Source organism: Marmota marmota, unplaced genomic scaffold (assembly GCF_001458135.2).
Source record: "Marmota marmota marmota unplaced genomic scaffold, marMar, whole genome shotgun sequence".
Lineage (NCBI taxonomy): Eukaryota > Metazoa > Chordata > Mammalia > Rodentia > Sciuridae > Marmota > Marmota marmota.
In genome coordinates, this window is record NW_026000171.1 from 7,964,736 (window position 1) to 7,984,493 (window position 19,758).

The following is a 19,758-nucleotide window of genomic DNA, read 5'->3' on the forward strand; positions in this document are numbered from 1 at the left end:
AAGGCTCTTGGCAACTTAGCAAGATCCTGTCTCAAAATAAAAAGGGCTGGGGATGTGGCTCAGTGGTAGGGTGTCCCTGGGTTCAATCCCCAGAACCAAAAAGAAACAAATAAATCAGTAAAAACCACTCTAGGGCTGGGAATATGGCTCAGTTGTGAAGTGATTGCTAAGCATGCTCGAGGCCCTGGGTTTGAACCCCAGCACTGAAATAAATAAATAATAATAAAGCCATTGTATACAGTATCCTCCTTATTTATTCAACAATCTCAGTTCATAATCACATCCAGTTCTGAAACCTAGTGTGAAAGAAAGAGCACTGGCCTACAAGTCAGCATCTATTCTTAGTTAATTTACCAGTCATGTAACCTTAAGCTCATTCCTTTTTGTGTGTGTGAGGCTCCATCTCCTTAATTATAAAGTGTCTTCTTCAACAAACTCTTGGGAGATTCAATCAGAGAAAACAGATCTGGGTGCTCATAATTATCATTAGGATCCCTACCCTCCTGAGGCTTACCAGGCACGACAAAGTGGACCACAGCTCGGTGATTCCATGAGAAACCCTGGGGCCAGCAAAGCTTGGGCTCTGGATCCCGGACATTCAGGACATGTCTCCGACGTCTGTGTGGGCTCCAGACCAGGCCCTGCAGATTCCGGGCCTCGGTCTCCTCCCCACCAGCTGGATCAATACCTTGCCAGCCTCGTGTGGACACGTACTCAGAGAGCCGCACCAGGCGCTGGCCTTGTTCTAGCAGTTCAAGCTCCAAGAGGTAGCGACCGCCACGTAACTGATCCTGACGCTTCTCCACATTCACGATGCGCTGCAGCTGGTACCTCCTGTGGCAGAAAAGGTGGGAGACTTGAGTAATCCTCCCTGCATTGTGAAGGGAGCATGTGTGGTAGAAGCCCATGAGATCAGTTATCAGGAGACCCTGGGTTTTATTCTAGCTTTTCCATAAGCAAAGGGACCAAGGGAAGTGCCTCCATCTTTAAACACATACCTACTGAGCTGTGATAATCTCTAAGGTCCTTTAGAGCTTAAACATTCTAAGTATACAAGGTGAATACGAGGGGTCACAGTGAAGAGGTTCCTTGATAAATTGACTCTAGTTAACAAAAATTCTTTGTTCAAATTAACATTCTGATAAGATATGTTGACTGGTTGGCTCAACATCATTAGTCACTAGAGAAATGCAAATCAAAATCACAAACAGCATGGTATTGGCATAAAAACAGACACAGAGACCAATGAAACATAATAGAAAACCCAGAAATAAATCCAGGTATTTGCAGCCAACTGACTTCCACCAAAAGCAGCAAGAACACAAATTATCTAAAGGACAGTCTGTTGAAATAAAGGGTGCTGGGAAAACAGGATGTGCACATGCAGAAAAGTAAAACAAAACTCCTATTTCTCACCACATACAAAAAAATCAACTCAAAAATGAATCAGACTTAAGACCTGAAACTATGAAAATAGGAGTAATGCTTTAGGACATTCATCTGGGCAAATATTTTTTAGATATGACCCCATAAGCACAAATTGACAAATGGGATTACATCAGACTAAAAAGCTTCTGGGAGCCGAACCCCTGCCCAAGGAGTGGAGGAGGCAGAGCAGACCAATGCGGCCCCACTCGTAGAGGAGGAGAACAATGGCACTGTGGCCCTCCATCTACCAACACGTGGTTGTTCTGGCCTGTTTCTGTCTAGAGACAACAGCCAGGACGGGGAAGACCATCACCAAGGTCCCCACAGGCCTGGTTACACCAGAGGTGAGGTATTGGTAACCTGCAGAGATATTACAAATTATAGTGTAGAAACTGTAATACCTAGGAGAAAGACACATGAACAACATGAAAAAACAAGGGAAGAAAATGCCCCAAACAAATCATGATGCTATAATAATAGAATCCATTGACAGCACAGGAGATGAAATGTCAGAGAAAAGTTTCTGGGATGGGGGTGTAGCTCAGTGGAAAAGCATCTGTCTAGCATGTGTGAGGCCCTGGGTTTGATCCCCAGCACTGCAAAAAAACAAACAAAAAGTTCCTGCACAATGAGTGAAGAAACAACCTACAGAAAGGGAGAAAATATTTGCAACTTGTTCATCAATGAAAGTTTAACATCCAGAATATATAAGAAACACAAAACAACTCAACAGCAAAAAAACCCTCAATAATCTGATTTAAAAATGCAAAGATGACCTGAATAAACATTTCTCTCCCTCCCTGCTCCCCACACCCTGCCCTCTCTCTCTTTGCAGTACTAGAAATTGAACACAGGACCTTGAACATGCAAGGCAAGAGCCCTACCACTGGCTATTTTATTTTGAGACAGGGCCTTGCTAAGTTGCCAAGGCTGGGTTCAAATTTGAGATCCTCCTGCTTTAGCCTCCTGAGTCACTAGGATTATATGCATGCATCATACCTGAATAGAGATTTCCTAAAAGAGGATATATAAAAGGACAATAAGTATATAAAAAAAATGTTCAACATCACTAATCATCATGGAAACGCAAATAAACCACACCGAGATATCATTTTAGCCTACTGTCAGGGCTGGGGTTGTGGTTCAGTGGTAGAGCACTCACCTAGCACTTGCGGGCACTGGGTTTGATCCTCAGCACCACATAAAAATAAAATAAAGATATTGTGTCCAACTACAACTAAGATAAAATATTAAAAACAAGAATGTCTACTGTCAAAAAGTCATAATATAATAACAACAACAACAACAACAAGCTGTCCAGGATGTAGAGAAAGGGGAACTCTCACCGAGTCTTGGGAATGTAAATTAGTATAGCCGCTAAGGAAAACAGTATGGAGGTTTCTCAAAAACTCTAACTAGAACTACAATAGGATCCAGAAATCCCTCTACTGTGCATACATCCAAAGGAACTGAAATCAGTATGCCGAAGAGACAACTACATTCACATGTTTATTGCAGCACTATTCAACCAGCCAAGATATCAAATCAACCAAAATGCTCATCTTCAGATGAATGGGAAAATGTTGTATATATACAATGTTATATTATTCAACCATACAGAGAATAAAATTCTATCATTTGCAGCAACATGGATGGAAATGGAGGACCTATGTTAAGTAAAATAAGTCAGGCACAGAAGGACAAATACTGCATTTTCTCACTTATGTGTGGAAGCTAAAAATTGATCTCACAGAAGTAGAGAATGGAACAGTGATTACCAGAGCCTGGGAAGGGGATGGGGAAAAAAGTAGGGATGGAGAAGGGTGGTTAACGAGTACTGGGGTTTAGTGGGTAGAAGGAATGACTTGTAATGTTCTATAGCACAGTAGGATAAATATAGTGGAAAACAATTAATTAATTATTTCAAACTTGCTAGTAGAGAGGATTTTAAATGCTCCTAACACAAAGAAATGATAAATGTGGAAGGAGAGATATATGCCAATTTTTCTAATCATTATACACTGTATACTTGAATTGAACTGTCACACTATCTCATAATTATGCTTAGTTACTGAGCATCAATTCAAATAAAAAATATGGCTGGCAGGGCTCGGGGAGTAGCTCAGTGATAGAGTGCTTGCTTAGCATGCTCTAGGCGGAGAGTTCAATCCCCAGCATCAACAACAACAACAACAAAAAGGCCGGGGTGCCAGGTTGTGGCTCAGTGGTAGAGTGCTTGCCTAGCATGCATGAGGCACTGGGTTCAATCCTAGCACCACATTAAAAAAAAAAAAAAAAAAAATGAAATAAAGGTATTGTGTTCTTCTACAAAAAAAAAAAAAAAAAAAAAAAAAGGCTGGGGATGTAGCTCAGTGATAAAGTACATGTTTGACATGCACAAAGCCCTGCATCCTGGTACAGTGTTGCCTGTCTTCCACTTGAGTCCACAAGTTCAAGACTAGCCTGAGCAACATAGTGAGACCCTCTCAAAAAAAAAAAAAAAAGAAAAAAGAAAAGAAAAAGAAAACTAATAATTACATGACTGGTGAAGAACTGAATAATTTATAATTACATTTAAGGAAAAAAACTTACATCAATAACTTATTACACATTTAATTTATTCATATAAATTATCTGGGCTAAGTAAAATTTATGACAAATCCATGTGTGAATTGGAGCATTCAGCATTTATATTTTACAATAAAGTACATTTATTTATTTATTGAGTTGTGTTTAACTTCATGCATGTTAAGCAAGCACTCAACCACCTCCAACCTCTACAATATTAAACATTGTGGATTATTGGGAGAAGACTCCTAAATCACAATGAGATTCCATTTTGTTCCCATTAGATGGTTATTTAAAACAAAATAAAATGGAAAGTAACAAGTGCAGATGAGGATGTAGAGAAACTGGAACTCTCACATGCTGCTGATGGGAATGTAAAATGATGTGGCTGATTTGGAGAACAGCTTGGCAATTCCTCAAAATGTTAAACACAGAGTTACCACATGACCTAGAAATTCTACTCCTAGGTGTACAAATACCCAAGAGGAATGAAACATGTTTACACAAAATTTGATACATGAATATTCACTGCAGCAATGTATTTGTAATAACCAAAAAGTAGAAACAATCCAAATGTCTATCAACTGATGAATGGGTACACAAAATATGGTATATCTAACACAATGAAATATCATTCACCAGTACAGAGGAATGAGGTAATTGACTTGTTCTATAACGTGGATGACCCTTGAGAATATTTTGCTAAGTGAAAGAAGACAGATGCAAAAGGACACATATTATACAATTCCATTTATATGACATGTCCAGAATAGGCAATTCTAAAGCAATAAAAAGTACATTAGTGGTTGCCAGGGACTGGGAAGAGGGAGGAATGAGAAGAAACCACAAACAGATGCAGAGTTTCTTTTAAATCCCTTCCTTCTTTTAATTAGAAAAGTGTTCTTCCTATGATGCCGAGGCTGGCCTCCAGTCCTGGACTCAAGCAATCCTCCTACCTCACCCTCCTGAGCCCCTGGGGTTATAGGATGTACCACAGCACCTGGGTATAAAAAAGGTAATAAAGATAATAAAAATGTTCTGGAATTAGTGGTGAAAATTACAAAATATTGTGAATATACTTTTAAAACCAATGAATTGGCCAGGTTTGTTGGCACACATCTGTAATCCCAGCTACTTGGGAGGCTACAGCAAGCCAATCACAAGTTCAAGGCCAGCCCAGACAACTTAAATGCGATTCTGTCTTAAAACAGAACTCCAGGGGCTGAAGTTGTGGCCAGTGGTAGAGCACTTGCCTGGCATGTGTGAGGCCCTGGGTTCGATCCTCAGCACTGCATATAAATAAATAAATAGATAGATAGATAAAATAAAAGATCTATTTACAAATATATATATCCCTAGACATGCCTCATAACTGAGCCCTAAGATATTTTTATTTAATTTTTAAATTTGAGACAGAGTCTCGCTAAGTTGCTTAGGGCTTTGCTAACTTGCTAAGGCTGATCTGAAACTTGAGACCCTCATGCCTCAGCAGCTGCCATCACCAGCAGTCACTGGATTTACAGGTATATACCAACATGCTTGGCTTAGCCCTGAGGTCTTAATTTGTACTTTTAGCCTCTGTTCTTCCTGTTTGTCTCTCTCTCTCTGAGGGAGGGGACCATATCTACCAAGTCTTCTCATGCCTCCACTGGGGTCCTGGGTCAGATACCCAGGTATTTTAGAACCTGTCTGACTGGAACAAAGGACTAACTGGTGCAGATCATTGCCAGGGGCAGGGGTCCTAGGCTCTTGTCCTTCTTAGGAGCCTGGGTTGGGAGGGAAATTCCACTATCTTGCAGCAGGGGGCGCTTGCTACCAGCACTCAGGTCCCTGCCCTCCTGGTCAGCCAGCAGCACCCCAGCCCTTGGCCCCAGGAAAGCCCTTTACCTTACCCCCGGCTCCTCTGGTTGAGCTTCTTCAAGAAGACCCGTGTGACCTCAAGGGCCTCCTGCTCTGGAAGCAGCAGATTGCCAGATGTGTTACAGTTCAGGTCAATCCAGTCCGTCCTCAAGGCTTGGAAGTCGAGATTCCGGGCACTGAAGGTCTGGTCCCAGTTTACTACTGGGTCAAACACAGGTACATATTCGAACACCTCACTCATATCCTCTTCCTCTTCTTCTTCCCCCTCTTCCTCTCCCTCCACTTGTCCTTCCTGGCCTGCAGCCGCCACCACTTCCTCCTCTCCATGCCAACCCCATTTTGGGGCCAGAGGCTCCATCCTGTCACCCCTTCTCTGCTCTGCAATGTATGATTCCACTTGGTTCAGCCACTGGGACTGCTCTAGAGTTTTCTGGGGTCGGTCACCAGTGGGCCTGGGTCTCTTAATTTGAGGCAGGTTCCCCGCCAGGCGCCCAGGGGCCTGTTTGTCAGAATGAGGTGAATCTTGGCTGGGCTCAGGGCTTGGTTTTCTCTTCCTCCTCGCTGGTGACAGGACTGGGATGTCACTGGCCCTCACTGGGAAGGGACTAGTGGAGTTATGCTTGGAAATGGGAGCCAGTGGGGCCGCCCGAGGCTGAGCCAGGAGCTTCCGCAGGCTTCGGAGGCGGTAGTCAGTGACCTCCTGGCCGGGGATAGAGGCAATCATTTGTTTTCCCTCCCGTGTCCTGGTATCCTGGTCCTGGGAGGCAGGGGTCTCCTCTGCCACTTCTTCATACTGGGATTCTTCTAGAAGGTCCTCCTCAAAACCTGTTAATAATAACCATTCCTCATCAGAGTTTTCAACCTTTTCCCAAGAAGACAGAGAAGGCTGCTGCTAAGGATGCGTGTGAGACACCAAGGGGCTCCAGATGGGGACTGGATCCAGGCTCTGCCAATGAATTGTGTGACCTTGGGAAAGTTTTTCAACTTCAATTAACCCCAGCTTCTTTATCTGCATTAAGGCTCCAAAAATCCACCTCTTAGAGGGTGATTATGAAGATTGAGTGATATAAAGTGCATAAAGTAGGGTTGGGGATATAGCCCAGTGGTATAGTACTTGCCTAACATGTGTGAGAACCTAGGATCAATCCTCAGCACCACAAAAACAAAAGTACACTAATAAAGTACATAAAGTGCACAGCAGGTGTCTGGCCCCTTTTAGGACCCAGTAAATGGTCTTAGGCATCCCCTACTCCCTCAAGAAGAAAGGCCATGCATGTCTGTAATCCCCAGCAGCTGGGGAGGATGAGGCAGAAGGATCACGAGTTCAAAGCCAGCTTCAGTAAAAGCGAAGAAACTCAGTGAGACCCTGTCTCTAAATAAAATATAAAATAGGGCCAGGGATGTGACTCAGTGGTTGAGTGCTCCTAAATTCAATCCCTGGTACCCCCGCCCTCCAAAAAGAGAAAAAAGGGCCTCTCCTTAGCAAAACTTCCCAAATGGTATGCCAAGGATCGTTTTCCCCTCCAGCAGTCCAAGTAATCTCTAGGGCTCTAAATCTCTGCCAGCTGACCCTAGCATGCTGTTAAAAACAGTGTCATTCTTCACATGTATCTTGATATGGAAAAGTTGAGAATGTTGTTCTCTATTCCCTTGGGTGGGAAGGGTCAATGCAATTTGGATTTTTTTTCTTCTTCTTCTTTTTTTTTTTTTTTTGCAGTATTAGAGACGGAACCCAGGTGCACTTTATCGTTGAGCAACATCTCCAGCCCTTTTTTATTTTGAGCTTTGCTGAATTGCTAAGGCTGACCTTGAACTTGGGATCCTCCTGTCTCAGTCTCCCAAATCACTGGGATTACTGGAGTGCACCACTGTGCCTGGCTGTGACTTGAGTTTTTAAGATCCTCAGGGGCAGGGCTGCATGATCTGAACCCCTACCGTGGTTGCCCCTCCCAGCCTAACCCAGAAGCCTCAGCTGTCACTCTGTACCTGGATGCTTGGGCCCCTCCTTCTCTGGCTGGTCAATCTTGATGTACTCCTGAAAACTGAACCTGTAGGAGGAACAGAGACGTGGATTGCCTTCAGGTGCCATGCAGGCTCAGCTATTGGCTGGAATGGAAGGAGACTAGGGAAGAGGATGCGTGTGGGTCGGGGGAGGGAGGTACCCAGGAAGAGCTAAGACTCCTAGCACTGGGAGGGCACTTGGGGCCACTCTAGTCCAAGCAGCTCTCCTGGATGGGAATAAGGCTACCTTCTTGCCCCATTCAGTGCCACTTACCTGTCCTGGTAGTAAGCATTTTCCTGGTAGAAACATTTATTGTGGGTCTCCATGTGGCTCAGGCGGGTATAGTCATTGGGATAAACAAAGGACAGATGAACCTGGGAGTGGAGAAAGCAGAAGCAGAAGGAAGAGGGTGGGATCCTGTTAAGGAACTAGTTAGCCGGGTTAGCCTATCCCTGGTTATCATAATACAGAGCTCCTAGGGACCTGTCTATGGCAGGGAGCAATGGGCTACTCTGCATGAAACATTTGGTTACGCTGCCTGGGATTCCCCTCTACCCATCACGTCTCTCTCCTGGGTCCTCTGGACCAAACACACCCTTGAGTCAAGTTGTCTAGTTCACATAGCCTCATCTCTTCTTCTGGCTCAAACCCCCCAGCTACAGCCAGGTGCATTCCCTCCTCCCTGTGCCATCAATCTTCTCCTGTCGCCTCTGAAGGTTTCCTGCCACCTCCTACAGCCCAAACAGCCTCTCTTCTTACTGACTGTACTGCCTCCTTTGCCCTCCTTAAATGAGATGACTGCCGCTAAAAAGAATTCTCAGGCCTCATGATGACTCCTGACCACTTCCTTCCTGCCCCCATCTCTCTCACAATCTCACATCTGAATATACAGTGTTCACTCTGCCTCTCTGGCCTCTAAATGGGCTCTAGGTCCTCTAAAGCTAAACATGCCCATCGTTGATTTTACCCCAGTGCCTTATTGGAGCTTAACAAATGCCACTGACTGGCAGGCCAATGGGACTGAGCAGGACAATGTGTGGCTCTAGGAGCAGGGACTGTAGGAAGCCTCAGCCAGGCCACCTGACATCGTCACTGTAGCAGTTGGTGTGTGGTGGGGGTGGGGGGGTCCTAAGGCACAGCACCCATTTGCATCCCCTGCAGAACAGTCCATCTGGGTTAGTCCATGTAGAATGCAAGTTCTGCCCGGCCCAGGGACCTGTGGGACCATCCTGTCTGCTGGGATGGGGCATAGGGAAAGTGGGGAGTCAGCCTCAGGACCGCCCGCCCTAGTCACAGCCAATAATCCCTCCCCAGTCCTGCCCCAAACCCAGATCCAAGACTTACAAAGCGGAGGCCCTGGTAGCGCTGCAGAGGGAGCCCATCCACCAAGTAGCTAGGTTTGTAGGGACAATCAGGCAGGATGTGGCGGAGGTGGGACTTGGGGATCAGAGGCACTGAGGACAGGAAAGGAAGAGGATTGAAGGCAGGGGATGAGAGCATAAATGGGGCTAGCTTAGAGCCATGGAGAAGGCACCTGGAAGAGAGTGAGGGCTGAAGTCCTCTGAGTAGCCACTTCTCAGTATTCACTGGTGTAGCTGTGAATCATGTCCATCAGCTGAGGCTACCAAATAGGCTGGCACCTCGCTCCAGGGGCAGGGGTGTTCAAGGAACACGTTGGTGGCAGAGGACGGAGGACATGCAAAGCACAATGTGACTTTGGAATCACAGCACTGGCCTATCCTATAAAGTCACTAATAAGGTCTAGAGACTTTTGAGAGGCCACAAGCCACCCTAGTGCAGTACCAATAACTGGATTTGTTTTCATGGGTCAAGAATCCCTTCATCTTCCAGTTGTCTTTTCTTCATCCCTCCCCCACTGGGGAAATGGGAGAGAAAGCATTGTTATCTTATAAAATATAAACACTACTTGGGATTAATTCTATGGTAAAGCATATTACTGAAACCAGGTGCACTTTATCACTGAGCAATATCTCCAGCCCTTTTTATTTTGAGCTTTGCTGAATTGCTAAGGCTGGCCTTGAACTTGGGATCCTCCTGTCTCAGTCTCCCAAATCACTGGGATTACTGGAGTGCATTACTGTGTCTGGCTGTGACTTGAATTTTTATGAACCCCTACCATGGTTGCCCCTCCCAGCCTGACCCAGAAGCATGGCTCAAGGCCATGGGTTCCATCCCCAGCACCAAACAAATAAAAGTAATGCTTTAGTGTCAACATATTTCTCATTAAATAACAAAGAGTTGGAATTTTATTTGTGATACAGGAAGGATACATGGGGACTTCTGGATTCTGATTCTATTTCTTGTCCTGGGTAGTGGTTATACAGATATATTTGCTCTGTAATAATTTATAGAATTGTAAAATTGGACTTGGTGAGACCCTGTCTCAAAAGAAAAAACCTTAAAAGAGTTGGGAATGTAGCTCAGTGGTAGAGCACTTGACTAGCATGTGGCCTTGGGTTTGTTTATAGCAGCACAAAACAAAAACAACAACAACAACAAAGAATTGTCAAATTGGATGTAAATATTTTTGTGCTTTCTTGTATGCATGTTATATTGTATACAAGGGGGAAAGATCCTGTGACTTTTGGGATATTGGGGTAGTCAAGTCTCCTGAGTGTCTTCCATCAATACCGAGGGAACTGGCAGTGTGCTACCTCCAGGTGGGATGTGGCCAGGCCTTACCTTGATAGAGGGTGTCCCGGGGGTCGGGCCGCAGCATGTCAGCAGGAGGCTGCTCATCTCTGGCAAGGGAGTCGGAGGAGCCCACGTGGCTGGCTGCTGTCTGTGGGATGTGGCCCACCTCATCCATCCTTAGGATGGTCTCATCTTGGCCCAGGGAAGAAAGAACAGAAGGAAGCTGTGAGTCTCAGAAGAATCCCGCCTCCTTGCCTTTGAGGGACAAGGGAAGGGACCCTGACAGCTTCTGTATTCTAAAGGGTGCAGTCCAAGATGTGCTCTGTTATTTTTTCACAAAATGGATTAATGCTATCTTATAGAAAGTTGCCATTATATTTAATTTATTTAACCAAAACCTATATAGTATTTATTTTGTACTATTTTAAGTGTCTTACAAATATTAATCCATTTAGTCTTCAAAACTACCATATGACTTAAGTACAGGTTGAGTATCCCTTATCTGAAATAGTGTTTCAGATTTTGGAGTTCTTTGGATTTTGGAGGATTTGCATAGTTGAGCATCTCCAGTCCAAAAATCCATCAGGTGCTCAAAACTTTTAGGATTTCAGCTGTGTTTGTCTGTAATCACAGCAACTCAGGAGGCTGAGGCAGGAGGATTGCAAGTTTGAGGCTAGGCTGGCAACTTAGCAAGACCCTGTTTGAAAAATTAAAAAGGGCTAGAGATGTAGCTCAGTGGTAGAGTGTCCCTGGGTTCAATCACCAGTAATGCAAAAAAATAAAATAATAAAATGTTTTGGATTTCAGAGCACTTTAGATTTCACATTTTCAGATTAGGTATGCTCAACTGGTACTATTATTATTTCTATTTTACAGACTTCAGCATAAGAATCTAAGTCATTTGCCTAAGATCACACAACGGGCAAGTGGGAAATCCCAGCTTGAACCCAGGCAATAGAGTTCTAGCAACTGTGTTATGAGGCCTCAAAGACTGCATGCAAATCAACAACCACAATGAGTAGGGCGCCCCCTAGTGTGAAGCACAGCTCCCAACAGCCAAAATAGGAGATCAGCCTCTGGTGTCTTTACCAAGTTCGTGCATATTGACCTTTTCTGTTCTGTTCTGTTTTGTTTTTGCAGTACTGATGATTGAACCTAGAGGTCTGCAAATGAGCTTTCACCACTGAGCCAAATCCCCAGCTGACCTCATCTCTTTTCTAACCACACCACTTGGGGGCTGCTTGCTTTTCTCGGCCCTCTGTTTTTTTTTGTCTTCACCCCAGATAGCATGATAGAGTTCTTCCTTCTACACCCACGGCTAGCCACTGTTGGCCCTTCTTACTGGTTCTTACCTGAACTTTGCTATGGGCCTCTTTCTTGGTTCACATTGAATCTGTGGATTCCAACATCCCTTCATCCTCTTGCCCCATCCCAGCAGCTCATGACCTGTCCCTTCTGCCCTGACCTTTGGCCTTCTACTTTGGTCACCAGCAATGTCCTCCACCAACCATGCCACCTTCTCCCATGAGCCCAGACTGTCCTGTTCTGTCTCCACCCAACACACTGACTTCCCACCATCACAATAGTTTCCCTGGGCATGCCTTTCCCATCCTCCCATGGGGTTCTAGTCCTGCCTACTCTTCTTGCAACCTGCCATGGAAGTCCATGGATTTGGCAGGGGGAGGGGGTTGCTGAGGAGGACCTTGCGCATGCTAGGTAAGCACCAGAGAGCTACACTCCCCAGTCCCACCATATTTATTTTTAGTGGGGTCTCCAGATACAAATCTTGATAAGGAAATGAAAAGCAGTAAAAAAAAGTACAACTAAAGAGCTCATTTCCTACAAAGTTAAAGCAGATTACTGTTCTTTCTTCTCTTGCTTTGGCTTTGCAAGAACCAGGGTTGCACATCTCATCTGAGTGAGATGTGGCCGCGTACACCTGTAATCCCAGTGACTCAGGAGGCTGAGGCAGGAGGATCCCCAAGTTCCAGGCCAGCCTGGGAAACTTAGTGAGACCCTGTCTCAAAATAAAAAGTAAAAAGAGCTGGGGATGTGGCTCAGTGGTATAGTGCCCCTGGGTTCCATCCCCAGTACCACAAGGAAAAGGAAAGTCCCTTATAAGATACATGATTTGAACATATTTTCTTCCATTGTGTGGATTCTCTCTCTTTTTTCAGTGCTGGAGATTAAACCCAGGGCCTCATGCACTGAGCTATACACCTAACCCCTCTTTTTAATTTTTTTTTTTCTTTTTTGGTACTGGGGATTGAATCTAGGGGCCGTCTGCCACTGAGTTACATTCCCAATCCTTTTTATTTTTTTTTATTTTGAGTCAGGGTCTCACTAAGTTGCGTAAGACCTTGCCAAGTTGCTGAGCTGGCCTCAGACTTGTAATCCTACTGCCTTAGCCTCCTGAGTCACTGGGATTACAGGCCTGTGACACCATGCCTGGCAATGGCACTGCTCTAAAGAGAGTGCTCAGAGAGCTTCCAGCAGGATTTTACAGGGGTTGTTGACTCTGGAAAATGAAAGACCCCTGACAGTAAGGTCCCTTAGGTTCTGCTCATTGTTTTGGACCTTCATACCATGTCCCAAGCACTTTAGCCCCGACCCCTCCCTCCTCACCCTGGACCACATTCCCCAGGTGTGCTGAGCCCCACGTGTAGGCACCCCAGCCCCCATTTCCAGGCTAGGGTAGAGCTTACTCACTTGTGAAGAGGGACAGGGAAGGGGAGTCAATTATGGTGAACTTGGCTCCAGGGTCATTCCTTCGCCACTGGGAAAGGAGAGAGGAGGTTGTGATGGATTGAAGGTAGCTGGACTCTGGACAGGGTTCAAGGGACAAGAGCAGGGAAGTACCAGGAACTGAGCCGGGGTTGGCAGGGAGAGCAGGGCACTCACCGCAACCTCCACGTGGTCGGTGCCCTCATCGTTCTGCTTGTGCAGCACCTCAAAGTAGTACCTGTGGGAGGCTGAGAGGCTGGCAGAAGGGAGAGCAGGGAAATGGGGAGACAGCGCCTCAGTCCCCAGGTCACCACCCTCACCCCTCTCCCCTGCTCTGAGAATCCCAGCAGCCTGCCTTTTTTTAATCCCTGGGGTTAGAGGCCCCACCCTAGCACTTACTAACTGTGTGATCTCTTCTTTTCTGTCAGTGGGTAATAATAGTCCTCACTTCACAGGATAACTGGGGGTATCCAGCAAAGTAACACTCTGTTCACTGTTAGGAGCAGCCTTGTGCCTGATAATTTAAGTGCTTGACATATACTGACACTGAGTCACAAATTTGGGTATTTTCCCCAGAGTCTCAGAGGTAGTAAGCCGGAGTAGGGGATTTGAACCCAGGCAGCCCTGCTTCAGAGTTCGCGTCCTTCGCTGATGGGCTGAATTCTACAGGAAGCACTCACTATAACAGCTGGCACATATTAGGTGCTCTTTGCAAGCCAGGTGGTCTTCTTTTTCCTTCTATTTTTTTTTTTTCTTTTTCTTTTTTGGTGCTGAGGGTGGAACCACGGATCTTGCAGGTACTCTACCACTGTGTCCAGCCCCAGATTATTATCTTCAAGCCAGTGCTTGTAGAGGCCACCAGGTGGTGCTCTGAAGTCGGGTAAACCCTCCTTTTCAGCAGCACCTTAGATTCCAGCTATCATTGCTTTCCCTCCAGGCTACCCAGGGATCTTCACTGCCAGGTGATCTGCAGTTCCCCGTAGAAATTCCCGGTTGCCCAGGCAGAGCAACCACTCAAGGATGTCACAAGTCTGGGTGTTTCCAGGGACAAAGAAAATGGGAAGAAGGAGGGCCAGGAGAACGGAGACCTTTTCCAGGCCTGAGTATTACTGAACAGCTGTGTGACCTTCAAGAAGTCACAAGCCTTCTTTGGCCTCAGTTTCCTCATCTGTAAAACGAGGAAGGACAAATCGAATGGTTTCAAAGACTCCAGAAAGTGTGGGTACCAGGGCACCCTGAGCCTGTGGGATAGGAAAGCTGGGATGGTGGAAAGGCGGCTATCTCATAATGGCCTTAGCCATTATGCACCTCATGATGTCTGTCATGGGCTGGGGAGGGCTCACTCAATGGTAGAACACTTTCCTAATCTGTGTGAGGTACTGGGTTCATTCCTCAACACCACATTAAAAGACAAATAAGATAAAGTTTAAAAAAAAAAAGCAATATTTATTGTGACCCTCTCTACTCACCTTACTGGCTTGGAAATTTGACTTCGAAATTTCCCAAACTCTCCAGGGGCCGTCCATTCCTTTCCAGTCTAGAGGTGTGGGGAGAGAGAGAAGAGAAGGAAAAATAGAGAACATGAAGAAGGATGGGAGGTGATGAGTGGAGACAGGAAGAGGCAGAAAGGAGAAAAGCGAGAGGGAAAGAGTAGAAGATGAAAGCAACAGAAAACAGAAGAGAATTAAGGAGGGGGCTGGTCGGCTCAGGGAAGACACATCCCACCATTGCTAGAAGAGGCCTCAAGCTGTCAGCCAGCTCAGAGTCTAAGTCCTCTCTCAGCACAGAGCTAAGGAGCCTACAACCCAAAAGACGTCTGTGCCTGGTCCCAGTGCAGAGATGGGCCTTCTCTGGGCCCCAGACTCTGACTCCTCACTCTACCCCTTTGTGGCATGGGGTAGGGTGAGAGCTCATGCTCCTTTTCACCCCTTCTTCACACCAGAGTTGCTCACAGTAATGACTTTGCTCCTGGGACCACTGGGAAAGCTCCTGGGGCCACGCTATCCCTACCTTGCCCACACTGGCCAGCAGCTGAAGGCCTGAGACCTGGTCATCACGGCTCAGCCAGAATTCAGCGTTGTCATCTGCAGCAATGGCAAACTGGATTTTCCCTGGGCAGTGGGGAGAGAATGTCCAGGTAAAAGCAAAGAAGGCATTGCATAGAGTTGAAGGTCTTTTGTTTGGACTTAAGTTCCTCTCAGGGGACTTGGTGCGGAGGCTCCCCTCTTTCTACAGTGAGGGTCTCTACATTTTCTTCTTCTTCTTCTTCTTTCTTTTTTTTTGGCACTGGAGATTGAACCCAGGGGCCCTTTACCACTGAGTTACATCCCCAGTTCTTTGTAATTTTTTCTTTTTATAAATTTATTTATTTACTTTAATTAGGTATTTTTGATAGCAGAATGCATTTGGATTCATTGTACATAATCTCAGCACAACTTTTCATTTCTCTGATTGTACGTGATGTAGCATTGCACCATACATGCAGTCATACATGTACCTAGGGTAATAATGTCCATCGCACTCCACCACCCAGTCCTTTTTATTTATTTTTAAAGTTTTGAGACAGGATCTCACTAAGTTGCTGAGGCTGGCCTTGAACTTGCAATCCTCCTGCCTTAGCCTCCCAAGTTGCTGGGATCACAGGTGTGGGCCACCATGCCTGGCTGGGGGATGTTTCTATATCCTGGGGGCAGTGTGAAGATGGAGAATCCAGCTAGCTCCAGAATACAGACAGGGAGAGAAGTTGTAGCCTTGAGGGGGATCTGGATGGGTCCTCACCATGACTCAATTTCCCCTCTCTCTCTGGTAAGAGGGTCCAGTCAGTCAATGGCAGGTTTATTTCCCAACTAAAGGCTTATGTTCTCTGAGTCCCCAGCAGAATTCTGGAACAGAAAGGAGGATGGGGCTTTGAGGTGCCTCACCATCAGTGAAAGGATGCAGGTAGCCAAAGATGCGGAGGCCATAGTTGGTCCATTTGGGAGATACAGCCAGCTTCCTCAGGGTTGTGCGGATCTGTGGAAGGAAAACGGAAGGACACTAACTCAGAAGTGGGAAGAGGAAATTGAGCAAATTGGTCTACTCAGGGTTAAGGGAAAACCAGGAGGGGAGTGAGACAGACGGGACCAAGAGTGTGGCTTGGCCAGCAGAGCGCAGATTTCAGCTCCCACTTGCCTCCTCATTCAAGTGACTTCATGCAGTGCACACCCTGCACAACTGTCTGTGGTGGCTTTGAGTAAACTGTAGTTTGAGCCATTATGATAACTGAAACTGAAATGATGCCGAAGGTGGTAGAGGAATTGAAAGAATCCCTGGGAAGGAACAACAGAGGTATTCCTGGCAGAGGAAAGGAAGACCCACGAGATAAAGGGAAGAATGTGGACCAGAAAAGAAGCAAGGGAAGAGGAAGAAAGCAGGAGATGGGAGACAGGATTGGGGCAGAGGAACTGGGGTGGAGGGAGGCAGGCAAGGTTGCCTGGCAGGCACTCACGTGTGGGTACAGTGGGAAATGGAGGTTCCTCCTGAGCTGCTGGATGGAAGTGCCACACCAATCTTCAAACACATGCAGGTTCGCGCGGCCACGGAACTAGACGGAGAAGAGGATGGTGGGTGAGTGTGAGCACCTGACCCATGTCCCGGGGCTCCACAGCTCCAGGGACAGGCCAAGCCAGTGCTCCTGTGAGGTACGGCTTGTGGTCATGCCTCTGTTCCTATTTGGCACCCCCAGCTCCTCTCAGGAACCGCTATAATTTGGATCAGTGACACCCCCCAAAGGCCTCTGTGGTGAAGACTTGGTCCTCACTGATGGTGCAAATAGAAAGTGGTGGACCTTTAGGAGGTGAGGCCTAGTGAATGGAAGTTAGGTCACTGGGCATGTCCCCTCGATGGGAACATTGGGACCTTGGACCCTTTCTCTTGCTTTTTGCTTCCTGGCTGCCACAAGGAGGCACAATTTTCCTCTGTCACATGCTCCCGTTATGATATACTGCCTCACCACAAACCCCAAAGCAAGGGGCCAAGTGACATGGACTGAAACCTCTGAAATCATAAGCCAAAATAAACCTTTTTTCCTTGTAAGTTGATTATCTCAGGTGTTTCTGTTACAGGGATGGAAAGCTAACACAACCTCCACAGCCTGGCCTAAGGATGGGTCTGTCTTTCCAGCCATGCATGTGCAAATATACACAAATACACACACACACATACACACACACACACACACACACACACACCCTGCTCATTTCCTGCAAGAAGGGGGCTGGTTTGCATTCCCCAGGCAAGGGAGGGTGGTAATAGCCATGATGGAATAGCAGAGATGATAGGGAGCTAGAAGGAGGAGCTAAGCTGGGTTTCAGCTCAGATCTTGCTCCCCTCCACTGCCCCCCCACATCTCCTAATGAGGAAAGCCTCACAGCTGTCTGCTGGTGAAACCTTATCTACGCAGTGGTCTTCACACTTCTGGCTGGGGTTGGGGGAGCAGCTGGTAAAGAGCTACGGGAGGTATCTGGGGGCCCTATGGGCTGCTCCCACGCGGGGCCTCCTGCGGCTCTCCTAGGCTCTCAGAAGCCTCTCATGCAGCGCTGACAGGTAGAAGCAGTCTGTCCCCTTCAGGCCATGGCAGTGATCAGGGACGGGACTGGCCTGAAGGCCTGGAGTAGAGGCCCCCTTCAGAAGAAAGGGCTAAGGCAGAAACCAGTACCCAGGGTGGGTGGAAGGGCTGAAAGTTCAAGAGAAAAGGGGACGCAGGGATGCTGTCCCAGAAGATCCAGAGTTTCAGGTTTCCCTCGCTCGGCTCTTTCCTCCTCCCTGTCCCCAGAGCTTCATCTCCAGGTGCCGGGGCCTCAATTAATCACACTATACAAACAAGCCCAGTCTGTCCCTCCCCTCCATGGCCCATCAGATACCAAAATCTGAGCTGCCCTTAGGAAACCTGGGCAGAGGTGGGAGGGACACCCAAACGGGATGCCCAGATAGAAGGGAGTGGCAGGAGGTCTTCAGTGAGAGCGGAGGAGGGGAGGGAGGGAGGGCAGAAGGGCAGCCAAAGGTCTGGGTGTGGCTGGTGGGATGGCCACGGCCTTGGGGGTAACATGGCCCAATAACTGGATCCAGAAAAGACACCGGGCAGCCTGTCCCTCCCTGACCCTTCAGCAACTTGGCCCTTCCTGGGCCCGCTGGCCTGGTCAATGCTAGGAATGTGGGACCTTGGGAAGCAGCCATTAGTCACAGGAATATGAGTTGGGGGCTGGGGTGGGTGGGAGAGGGAATGTGGGCTGGGTAGGTGGGAGGCGGGTTAAAGCCTTCAAGGAAGCAAAGAAAGGGGACATTGTATTAGTTCTGGGGAAATTCCTCAAGTCCAGTTTATAAGACTCAGTTGTCTCCTCCCAACGGCCTGCTCTCTGCCTCCTCCCGGGGAGATTTCAGGGCAGATCCAGAAACTGAGAGGGAGGGCAATGGGAGAGGGCAGGCCACCAGAGAAGTCCACTGTGTGCAGCCTGCAAGTCAGAGGCTGCAGGAGGCTGAGGCGGGGGAAGGAGAGAGGCTGGCCACCTGCCCCTGCCCCTCAGGGCCTTTCTTGCTTTAGGAATGGGAACCTGGAGCTCTTTGGGGCAGCCAGACCAGGAGAGGTGGGACTGCTGGAAAAGGGCTGGCCATTTCCTGGGGAGTCTAGACCCTTACCAGCATCAGGCTAGCCTTCGAACTGGGCCTGCCCTACCCTTGGCTATAGATAGGGTTATCTCAGGGAAGCGTCGGTACCCTCCTCCTTCCCAGGCCTGGACTGGGAACCCTACCTGGATTTGTGTCCCTCCAAGTGTGGGGGATTTTATATCTAGCAGGAATATGGGACTCCAGCACACCAGTCCTGCCTTCTGCTCACACTCTCCTGTTCAGTAGGGGCTAAGGGAAGGGCAGGGGTTCCTCCAAGTGCCAGAGCAAATCTATGGCCAATTATGGTTCTAGAACTTCCAGTGAGAAATAGTGGAGAAGATACTCTTGGAATGGTCTCATTTTAGAGGTGAAGTTATTGAGGCTCAGAGAGGCAAAGTGACTCCCCAAGGACACACAACAATTAACTCTGTGGAAATGGGGAGGGTTTAAGCGGGTATGCATCAAAAGGGTGAAGCCAGCTTGTTGGGTCCTCACACTGGAACATTCACCATCTTGATCCGGCCTCTGCTGGACCCTGGCCAGGCTTGCCAGGCCTGCAGCAGACCTATGTGGATCTCAGCTTCTTCCCTTCCAATGAATCCTCTCACCGTCTCCAGAATTATCATTCTAAAACACAAATCTGATCAGGCTGCCCTGCTGCTTAAACCTCCAGACAGCTTTGGAACAAAACCTCTTTTTCCTTGGCTCAGCACAGTGATGCACACACCTGTAATCCCAGCAACTCAGGAAGCTGAGGCAGGAAGATCACAAGTTCGAGGCCAGCCTCAGCAACTTAGGTGCCCTAAGCAACTTAGTCTTAAAATTAAAAAATAAAAAAGGCTGGGGATTTGGCTCAGTGGTTAAGCATCTCTGGGTTC

The 19,758-nt window shown here is 47.2% G+C and overlaps 2 protein-coding genes across 21 annotated transcripts in view; both read right to left on the reverse strand.

The window, feature by feature from the left end:
- Nucleotides 1-19,758, reverse strand: part of Erc1 (ELKS/RAB6-interacting/CAST family member 1) — a 1,605,700-nt gene that overhangs the window by 998,909 nt on the left and 587,033 nt on the right. The gene's annotated exons all lie outside the window — the stretch shown is intronic.
- Nucleotides 1-19,758, reverse strand: part of B4galnt3 (beta-1,4-N-acetyl-galactosaminyltransferase 3) — a gene marked incomplete at its 5' end in the record, with an annotated part of 103,887 nt that overhangs the window by 7,606 nt on the left and 76,523 nt on the right. Inside the window, 12 exons of the mRNA XM_048787565.1 lie at nucleotides 515-834; nucleotides 5,889-6,681; nucleotides 7,843-7,904; nucleotides 8,132-8,232; nucleotides 9,203-9,312; nucleotides 10,562-10,705; nucleotides 13,223-13,289; nucleotides 13,415-13,493; nucleotides 14,707-14,774; nucleotides 15,248-15,348; nucleotides 16,159-16,249; nucleotides 16,725-16,820. Coding sequence (XP_048643522.1) covers nucleotides 515-834; nucleotides 5,889-6,681; nucleotides 7,843-7,904; nucleotides 8,132-8,232; nucleotides 9,203-9,312; nucleotides 10,562-10,705; nucleotides 13,223-13,289; nucleotides 13,415-13,493; nucleotides 14,707-14,774; nucleotides 15,248-15,348; nucleotides 16,159-16,249; nucleotides 16,725-16,820 — 2,032 coding nt within the window. The remainder of the gene's footprint in view (nucleotides 1-514; nucleotides 835-5,888; nucleotides 6,682-7,842; nucleotides 7,905-8,131; nucleotides 8,233-9,202; nucleotides 9,313-10,561; nucleotides 10,706-13,222; nucleotides 13,290-13,414; nucleotides 13,494-14,706; nucleotides 14,775-15,247; nucleotides 15,349-16,158; nucleotides 16,250-16,724; nucleotides 16,821-19,758) is intronic.